Source organism: Polyodon spathula, chromosome 16 (assembly GCF_017654505.1).
Source record: "Polyodon spathula isolate WHYD16114869_AA chromosome 16, ASM1765450v1, whole genome shotgun sequence".
NCBI lineage: Eukaryota > Metazoa > Chordata > Actinopteri > Acipenseriformes > Polyodontidae > Polyodon > Polyodon spathula.
The window spans coordinates 26281626-26292302 of record NC_054549.1 but is presented as its reverse complement, the minus strand read 5'-3'; the positions used below and the strand labels follow the sequence as shown (position 1 = coordinate 26292302).

The window sequence follows — 10677 nt, the reverse complement described above, 5'->3', positions numbered from 1 at the left end:
TCTCTCTCTCCTCTCTGCACCCACAGAGAGCCTTTCCGTTCTTCTATTCTCAGCAGTGAGAAATGTGCCCCTATTTAAATGTGGACCCTTCCCGAATCATCTTCAATGGCAGTGCAGTAACATTACCATTACCATGGTTTGTACTGTTTCAAGTGTTGGGGAGTAATCTGGTTACATTTTTCAGTCATTTGTAACCTCGATGTTTCCTTTTTCAGATAGGTTACTGAACGTGGTAACGTGTTTATGTGAAAAATAATATACCTGTAGTTCAGTTACATTTAAAAAAAAAAAAAAAGGATTTTGGCTAATGCATAACATAGAAATCAGAAAGCGCTTCAACAGTGCAAGTCAAATCTTGCATGCCACATGGACACACTTTTCATATCAAATGGTGTCAGAGAAGGGCCCGAGTGGGTTCCATAGTTGGATCTTCAAAGAAAGTAACTTCCTCAACAATGACTGTTTCTGTCAGTGTTCATACAATGGCACATATATGAGCCAGAATGGTTCATTTTTTGCCTAAGAATGGTCAACAACCTGTTTATTTACATTCATAAGCAACTTGGTATGGGGATCTTAACTAAAGTAGTCATCTTATTGATTAGATTTACTGTGTATCATTGTCTGGTTGAGTCATCACATGATCACATCCTGGTGACTTTATAAATGCTTTAAGCATCTCAGTGGCTGCAGTATAACTCTCATCTGTCCCTCCTACAACACTGCCCCCAGTGGATATATGAAATACGACATGTATTCTAAATAGGTTTCTTATTGATGTATTTCTTAAATTCACAAGAGGCAGTTGCATGGGGAGCAGAGGAATGGTTACACTCTGGCGTAGCAGATGTACTTGGAGATTGTGAAATGCACAATAACCTTGAATGTTTGTAGCAGGAGAGTGGCAGAGGGTGTGGGGTATCAAGCTGACAGACAGGGGAGACATGAAGTGAGGTTGACAGCACCGCTCAGGCACACAGGATTTATTTACACAAATGCAAACTCATGTGACGCTACCAGTAAAGGGAACTCATGCCAGACATACAACAAAAATGCAAAACACTGAAACAAATCTACAAATAAAGGTGCTACAAATAATGTGAATGGAGATCCTGCTTACACACATCGACATACTCTGAGTCTAAAATCCCTAAACTAATCTCTGTTCCTTACTCAGTTACACAAACCCTGACCTCAGTTACGATACACTTAATTATATGCTCTGATCTCGGTTAAACACAGTGCTTTTCCCCACAGCACTACACAGTAGATAGCATGTGCCAGACAGAGAGTCTGACTCTAATAACTATTCACCAAATTATTTACACAAAGCTATTTACAAAAATAAACCAATACAAAACTCCCATGAAGAAGAATGAACAAAACAAAAACACACTTTCCATGTGCATTGCCTCAGCACTGTTCCACCGGCTTCTATTTTTGTGTCTGTTTGTCGTTGGACAGTGTCCAAATGACTTGACTCGCAAACTATGCGTTTCATCCTCCCCTTCATGTTACATATTAGGATGAGCATGTGAACAACAGGTGGAGGTGCAGTGCTCCTCATTACTATCAATGGGGATTTGGGAGCGTGCTTGTATGTGTAATCAAGGAGCCGAGTGCTTCCGCTTAGGTGTGATTAAGCATCCTGCTCCAGCTGTGTAGTAATCCAGGGACAGGAATCAAGAAGGGCCACGGCTCAGTTTTTGGTTGAGGCTCCCACACCGTGCCATTATAAAAGCCAATTCCTGCCGCAGGCTCCAGCAGATCTACCCCCTGCTTCACGCCTTTAAAGCGGTTGATGATCATTACTCTCCTGCCATTCTTTCTTTGTCTCCCCTGAATAGGTATCAAGCTGTGGCGAGGGTGCCCTGTGCCTATCAACCCAATTCTGCAGTTGCTTACAAGGGCTTTTCCTCACTCACATACACTAACTGTGGATAAGTGGGGTTACATCTATATATATTTTAGAAATGTACAGTGATCATATATTTTTTCTCCCCAAATTAGAATGTCCAATTACATACAGCAATTACCCACAACAGCTCAGGGGAATTGAAGGTCAGTGGGCACCTTGACCTTTGCCCCTTTACACCCAAGAACTTGAGAGTGGAACAAAAGCCACTGCTGCACCCCTTTAGCTCAGCAGATGTCTGGTCATGAGGGTCCACTGTAGCACAATAAGGAGAAACATTCCCTACTGGTTTTGCCTCCCTAACCCACAAGGTTGACAAAGCCAATGCGATGCTCCAATCTCACTGGTTAGGGAGGCAAAACCGGCAGGGATTGTTTCTACTCATCCACAGCACTGGACACTCGAAGGACTCATCGACATCCAGAGGGTGCCCGCTGAGCTTCAGTCCACCTGAACTGTTGTAGGGAATTTTTTGTGGTGAGGGACATTCTAAACTGGAGAGTAAAATTGTGGGTGAAACTATTGTCACTCTCAAATTAAAGAGTCGAAGAAGAAAAAACCCTCTGATTTGCATTTATTTTTGAGTCCTGCATCTTTATTTTAGCTTCCATAACCATATAAGATATAAATTATTGTTTTTTCATGTGAAACAGTCTCAGAAGTGATGACTAACTAACTGTGAATAATTAAGGGATTTCTCGTTACTGACAGCCGACCTTATTCTTAGCCTCCTGCCAGGTCTATCCACACTGCCAGGGCACTCGCTCTTCTCACACACCCCTAGTGAGAGCTGCAGTACAAACCAGAACAAATGAACCATAACACAGAGCTCAATCTGCACCTGCAGCATTAACCAGAACAAATGAACCCTCACACACAGTTCAATCTGCACCTGCTTGTACTGCTAGCCCCTCCCTTAAGAGCAAGGTTACCATTTCAATATGTGACCTAAGACAAGAAATGCTGCTGCCAAATTTGATAGCTAACTTTCCTTCTACCCTATCTTAATGCAACAGGGATTTAAAGTATTAGAGCTAATAAAATGATTCCAGTCAATATATTACTATCACTAGGTCTCACATGATTCACAAGTTATGACGAACGGTATTTTTTCAAATTTAGTCAACAAAAAAATGGTCTTTGTATGCCAGTGCTACCCATCATGAGGCAATGCTTTTGACACTGAAAACATGTAAGTTTGAGTGCTTGTGAAAGTAAAATCACTTTGTGAAGAAATAAGAAATATAGGGGATACTCTAAAAGGAGATGACAAGGTTAGGAGAAGCCACTATTTTAAGTGCAGCACATAGACCAGGACCATGAGACACAATTTTGTTATTGAAGACGTGCGTTTGAGTGCTTGTAAAAGTAAAATCTATTAGGAGTAGGGGGGTGGTTTTTGTTTATTTTTTTTTAATTTTTAAATTATTTATACTATCATAAAAAATCAAAACCACTCAAAATATTTAACATATCTGTATTTAACAGAACTCCCAGAAGCTTTGTTGTTTTGCTCACCTACCCAGCACCAATTCAGCTTTTCCTATGACTGAAATATTTTAATTATCCACTGCATTCCTTCATGTGACCTCTTGAAGAACCATGCTGTGCCCTGGAAGAACAGCACTGAACTATCCGCAAGGAGCACTCTTCTTCACTAATACCCTATTAAAACATAAAATTCGCCTTAATGTGTGCATATTTTATATAATAAAATGAAATTATGGCAGTATATAACAGGGATGAAAATAAAACTCCCAATGCACAGCAGTGTCATCCATTCCTGGTTTTACTATGAGTTAATAATAAGATACACCGAGGTTGTTATCTATACTCAGTGGCTAATCAAGCTTGTAGTAAAAAAGAATGGATAAAACTGCTAGGCAATTTCCATCCCTGTATAATGATACAAATATTAATTTTGTTAGCAGCATGTACTATGAATGTGCTTTACCTCACTACAGATCCATGTACGTTGCTGAAAGAGTTTCCATTGCAAACAAGGTTGTTTAAGTTTTATGTCATAACTTATCCTTTTCATATCATATTGTCACTAGCTGTTGAGTTGACAGACAAGGATTTGTGGGTCTGGGTCCTTGTGCTATAAAAGGACATTGCAGCTTGGAGACTGTCCTGCAAAAATCAGCTACAATAATCCTTCTCTAATTCATAAATGTATTTTGTTCTTTTGTTCTTATGCATTTGTATATTATGACAATTATCTAGTAAGCACTCCTCATAAAATGAAGTAGCAGGACATCCAACATCAAGCAGCTGACACCCACTTCTCCATTTACTGTCTGAATGGATATATCTTACCTGCAAGCTCCCTCTAGTGGTCGTTTATTTATGAAACTCGGGAATGCGACATAGTAAACTTCAAGTTGTTGGGTTCGGTTTGAATTAGTAATGGCATCTCTGTTAGAATGGGATAGCTGTGACACTAGTGATTTTAAAGTTTCTATCTAGATCTGTCGAGAAGATGTGAATGGTATTCTTTGTTAAGTGCCCTGATAAAAAAGTGATATGGATAAGGATTGTTGATTACAACAGTCTGGATAAAAGAAAACAACAACTCTGTTTAGTGTTAGTAATTAATCTGGGGTTATGTTTTAATCTTGGATTAAGAAATGTTTACCCTTGTATTACTTTTAAACAAGGATTAAATATTAAACCTGGTTTATGGTTGTGTGCATCGTGATTAAAATATAATCCTCGATTTAACCTGGGTTGGTGGTAAAATGCGTTCTTTTTCTAAAGGTGCATTCATCTAAATCAACAGTTTTAAATCAGTAATCGTTTTAGAGCTATCCCATATCCCACATTTTAGGGCAAAGGAAAGCTGTATAAAAAGTATTTGGGTTCACTTTTAAATGTTGTCCGGTTCTATTGAAAATTGACACAGACCAAAAGAGAAAACTGCCATTCTATTAGGCAAGTCATCTTACGAAAATGGAAATTATAATGAATATTATTTTCAAAGGACTGTTTTAAAAAAAATAAAGTTTTTATGAATAAAATGCTATTTGATAGTCGTGAAATTGCTCTTGATATTCAATTTCTTAATTTGAGATTCAAATGTTATTGTTTCAATTTTGTCTGTAAAACATTTCTTTGAGGAGGCTGTGTGGTCCAGTGGTAAAGAAACAGGTTTGTAACCAAAAGATCCCTAGTACAAATCCCAGCTCAGCCTCGGACTCACTGTGTGACCCTAAGCAAGTCATTTAACCTCCTTGTTCTCCGTCTTTCGGGTGAGAGGTTGTTGTAAGTTACTCTGCAGTTGATAGTTCACACGTCCACTATGAAAGGCGCTATATAAAATATATATTTTATAAGAACATTAGAATAGAAAAGGTATGCATGAGAGGAGGCTGTTCGACCCATCTAAGCTTGGCCGGTTTCTAGTAGCTGGTTGATCTCAGAACATCATCAATCTGAATCTTAAAGGATCCTAGTGATTTTGTCTCAACCACTGCACAAATGTCCAACTAAGTCCTCTAGTCCTAGTTACTGTATAGCTCTTAAAGTATTGGCTGGGGTTAACTATGTCAACACCTTTTAAGATTTTAAAGAATTCAATCACTTCCTCCCTAATAGGTCTTTTTTCCAGGATGGACAGATTCCATTCTTTCAGCCTGGCAGCAAACTCAACTGATATTTCTTGATTATCAATAATCAACTACTTTTGCTTCTCGTCCTTCCCTAAGGCACTCCTCCTCCTCTGCTTGTCCTCCAATGTGTAAAGAACTGTGGAATTCCTCCCTGTTTTCAGGAGTATATTTCTTCCCATTTCAACAGTTTGACAGAGAAGCACCAACACAAATCTTCTTATTTGTTTAAATAGCGATCTGAAGGAGGTGCGATGAAGAAGCTTGTGTTCTTGATAGCACTGTTGAGGGGCTGCTTGGGGTCTCCTGAAGGTGAGAGCATTTTATTATGTATGAGGTTTTCCTCTTTGCAAAGTACTGCCTGTAACAACTTCCAAAAAAGAACTATTTACTTGAAAAGGCTAAAGAAAATTAAGGGAGGCGTCTAATTCAATTTGTATTTTGGCAAGATAAATGATTTTAAAATAATAAAACATATTCTTAAATTTAACTACTTATAGTTTTACATAACAGAAATACTAGTACGCGTTTGTGTTATTAATCAAGTTTCACAGCAATGACTAAGATAAACTATTATTTTTTGTAATACTGTTTTGGCTATAAATCTTTATTAATGTCATGTTTTAGTTTGAGTCAGTTTTATGTCAATATTTTCAAGAATTATTGTGTTGACTGGTAAGGTAAGTATTGTGCTTTTCCAGCTGTTAAACACATTCCATTTTTATATTTTACTTAAATTTAAACTTTGGGATGGTGTTTAATTAACCTCTTTATTTAAAGGAGAAAAGCATTGTTAATTACAGTATACAAATCCAGGATCCAGCTGCAAAATTATATAAATCAAGGCCTCTTAAACACTTAAACACAGATTAGTTTGTGTGTCATTTATATAGCTGGGGTGAAGTTAGAAGAATTGGGACAGGTTTTTCAAATTGTCATAAATTGTACTCGATCCAGTATAGAGTGCTTTCCCAGTTATTTCCTGTTTAGCTCAACCCTGCAGACCGGATTACACCAAACCATTTCCCCCAATAAAGAATGCATGCATTTCTTAACCTAACATTCTGCCCCAATCCTTTTACACCCCTTGCTAGCCTAACATTCAGAGTAGCCGCCTGGCATTGGCACAGCAATATCTTTCTTGCTTTTCCCTGTCTGTACAGATCTACAAGGGAAAGCCTTCAGCTTTCCAGAGGATTCTGGCACTGCCCATGTAAAGCTCACAACTGATAAAGAGGAGCCACTCGAAGCTGTGACCGTCTGCCTACGATACATCTCTGACCTGACCCGTGCACAGTCCCTCTTTTCTCTTGCCACACCATCTCAAGACAACGCCTTTCTCTTCTTTATACCAAAGCCAGGACTTTACTCACCAGAAGTTGGTCAGAAAGAGATTGGTTTTATGGAGGTGTTGGATAAGAAGGGCCTACCAGGCTGGGTTCATGCGTGTGTGACCTGGGAGTCGAGTAGCGGTATGATCCAGCTATGGATCAATGGGAAAGGGAGTGTAAGGAAAGGGGTAAACAGAGATAGATTGCTTCAGGGAAAGCCCAGTGTTATACTTGGTCAAGAGCAGGATAGTTATGGAGGTAAATTTGACAAGGCACAGTCGTTTGTTGGTCAGATATCAGATGTGCACATGTGGGACCGTGCACTGTCTCCTTGTGAAATACAGGCTGCTAATGAAGGCTCTTCCTTTCAGCCAGGTAATGTTTTAAACTGGGCAGCATTACAGTACACCATGCATGGGTATGTGCTGCTGGAAAGCATAGTGCCAACCTGCAACAGCTGTAATACCGATAGCAACAACAGAGAGACAGCATGTTGAAATACAGGCTGTTATTAAAGGCTCTGTCTTTTTGAGCCAAGTCATTTTTCAAACCACGTCACTTGAAAGATTTTCAGACAGACCAGTGGTTGAAACTGACATTTTTGCTAGAATGTATTAAGCATGGTACATAATAGAATTACAATTAATATAAAAAAAAACAATGGAAAATTCTAGGCACATATAAGAAATAAAATATTCAGAAAATGTAGCTGACATTTCACTAACAGCAATCTGATATCGACTGCATGTGCTTTTCTCATAATTTGCTGTCTGAAGTAGACTTTAAGATCCATTGAACCATTTCTATTGTCTATGAAAAGATTTTGGCTGTTGGCTTATTTAGTCAGTAAGTGCTCTTATAATCTTCAGTGGCAATGCAATGGTTCTGTACAAAGGGGCAATGGCAGCTCAATGGAAGATATCTGTAGGTATGAGACAATGGTACGAGCCATTGATACCACAGTGGTAACATTTTACTATGTTGACAGACCAATGATATTTCAGATCACATTGATAATCCCTCTGCACCAGTACGCCACAGTATCAAGACCCCTCTACTATACTTTCTTTAAATCCCTCCCAGATAGTTTAATCCCGGGGTGGGGGGGGGGGGGGGGGGGGGGGGGGGGGGGGAGGAAGTTTGGGGAATTGACTGGACCTTACTGTACGCGACCGACAGAGCACACAGTGACATTGGTTTAGATCATTGATGATTATGCTGCTGTCTGCTAATAGGTTTGTGCTGGGATTATACAATGCTGAGATCTGAATAGTATTTTGTAGTGTCACATATAATAATCTAATTGCATTGACTTCATGTACAAACATTTTTTGTTTTTGTTTATTAAAGAAACTGTAACAACAATAAAATGTGAGAATTGTTCTACTGTATCAGAATGCAATCTTTCAACACAGGAACCTATGAACAGAATAACATTTACAAGCAATTGGAGGCCATTTGGCCCATCAGTGATTGTCCGGTTCCTAATGGCTGATTAGTCTCAAAACCTTGTCAAGATGGGTGTGAAAGAGTAAGTAGTAGGGCTCTGAAAAATATAGCGTTACACATCCCCACTTGTTGCTACAACTGTTTAAATAGTGCACCTGTAATTTTTCTTTTCATTGTTAACATCCTGACAACTTTTAACACTTATAACTTTAAAGTCTGTTTCAAAGCTCTTTTCAAAATGTCTGCTCTAGTGCACTGATATTGTAAGGATTATTGCCCACATTGTCAGCAGTAACGATCCACACTGTGGTATAAAACAGAAAAGCCAGAGCACTTACTGTTATGGGGTTTTTTTTGTTTGTTTGTTTGTTTGTTTTAATTGCTCTTCCTGCAGTAATTTAGAGGACCGATCTCAAACCCCATTGCACTAGAGCAGACATTTTGAAAAGAGCTTTCAAACAGACTTTAAAGTTGAAAAAATGGTCAGTTATAAGGGTAAAGGCTGTCATATACTACCAAAGACTACTGGATGCACTTGCAGGCTTTTCAAACCATTAATACCTGTCAATAAAGATATGTTATGTCTAAATCAAAAGAGTCATATTGTGGAGCTTTAAGTCACACAAGGTTCAAGAGACTGAATTGACAGCAAAGGAAGCACAGAAAAAAAGTGGTCCGACAAATACTGTGTCCCTCTGAGACAGGAGTGGAGACAATTCAATAAATAGCTGTGCTCAATACTGGAGAGCACTATGGTGAGCTGATTTATTGCAGATTTACTGGTAAACTTTTATAAGGAGGCATACAGTATTAACCCTGTAGGGCCATATTTTCAAAGCATGTCCTCCATTCTTTGATTACTGTAAGTCTAATTTTTTGAAGGAGAAAAAAGCATCTTCATGTTAGAAAATGAACAACAAAACAGCTTAGAAGTGTCAGAACCTGAAATATATATTGTTATAATTGTTTTACTCTACACCCTTTCAGAATCAGAGAAAAAAAAATGTACCCGGTATGAGTTTTACCACGAGATGGCAGCCTTGCTTAAAAAGATTACAGTGTGTTTGATAATATTGAAGAAAGAAATGAAGGTGAGCTCATTTTACAATACTCTAATTAAATCAACAGAGAGCATTATAACACCTTATACTAAATATAAGTAATTCACATGTATTCTTGTAAGTGTACTTTATATAAAGTCTTACATTCAAGCCTGTTGTCCCCCCACTTGCGATACAATCCCTTGCAAAGTGGATATAGTGTCAGCAGTTATATGTAATTATTTCACACTTCAAACTTTGTACTAACATTATTAAGCATCATTTATTGAGAATATTTGATTCTGGGGATATGTGGGGGTGTGTGTCTTTCCATAAGTCAGTGCATCTGTATGTTAAACTTACATTTGTACATAAATCCAGAGAATGATTTATGGTTTATAGAATTGTTTTGATATTTGGAATTAACATTATTTAGCATAATGATAACATCAGTTTAATTCTGATATTAATCAGAGCCTGTGTATGTTAAAAGGGTTGCAAATTGTAAAGGTAGTAAAGTACACAGAAGCCAGAAGGCAAGAGGTTGAAACACAAAGGTTAGTGTTGGACACAAAGAACTTTGTTTTAACCCCGTTGAACTAAACTGAAATGTGATGTTTCCTGTATACGCAAGGCCCTTTATAATCTTTTTTTTGTTTTACCAAAAAATTCCAGAGAATGTATCAGTGTTCATTAAACAATGCTTGAAAATCTGTGGAAAGAAAGAATTTACCATTTTAACGGATATATGCAGTTTCAGGGCTACTATTGGTGTGGAGACGGAAAAACAGCTCAAATGCTTCGATTTGTTGTGAATGTCAACAGCTACCTCAGTGAAAAACAAGTAGACTTCTGTTGCACAAGAAAAACTATTTATTACATAAACATGTACATAAACGTCTCTAACAAGTGCAAAGCCATGTTTTTGTTGCCATAAATCACAATTTTTAAAGTTTTAATACTCCAAATGAGGTTTATATATATATATATATATATATATATATATATATATATATATATATATATATATATATATATATATATAAATTAAAAGATATATATATTTTTTGTTGTAAATAAAAGGGCCTTTAGAAAAAACAGTCCATCTCAATACTATACACCAAGGGTCTCCAACCCTGGTCCTGGAGAGCTCCTATCCAGAGATATAGGTTGAAATGAAAACCAGCAGCCACAGTAGCTGTCCAGGATGACGGTTGGAGACTCCTGCTATACACTATACTGCTACGGTTGTCAAGATTAATTCTTACCATGTGGGCCACCGGTTGCACACTCTGCTACTCTGAAGCCTATAGTCACATGTAGTTAATTGACTC

The 10677-nt window shown here is 37.9% G+C and overlaps 1 protein-coding gene across 1 annotated transcript; it reads left to right on the top strand.

Moving 5' to 3' along the window:
• Nucleotides 1-5765: 5765 nt before the first annotated feature.
• On the top strand, nt 5766-7946 carry LOC121329393 (serum amyloid P-component-like). Its single transcript, XM_041274979.1, has 2 exons — nt 5766-5835; nt 6687-7946. Exons 1-2 carry the CDS (start codon nt 5778-5780, stop codon nt 7349-7351), a joined length of 723 nt encoding a protein of 240 aa, XP_041130913.1. The 5' UTR covers nt 5766-5777; the 3' UTR covers nt 7352-7946.
• Nucleotides 7947-10677: the final 2731 nt, after the last annotated feature.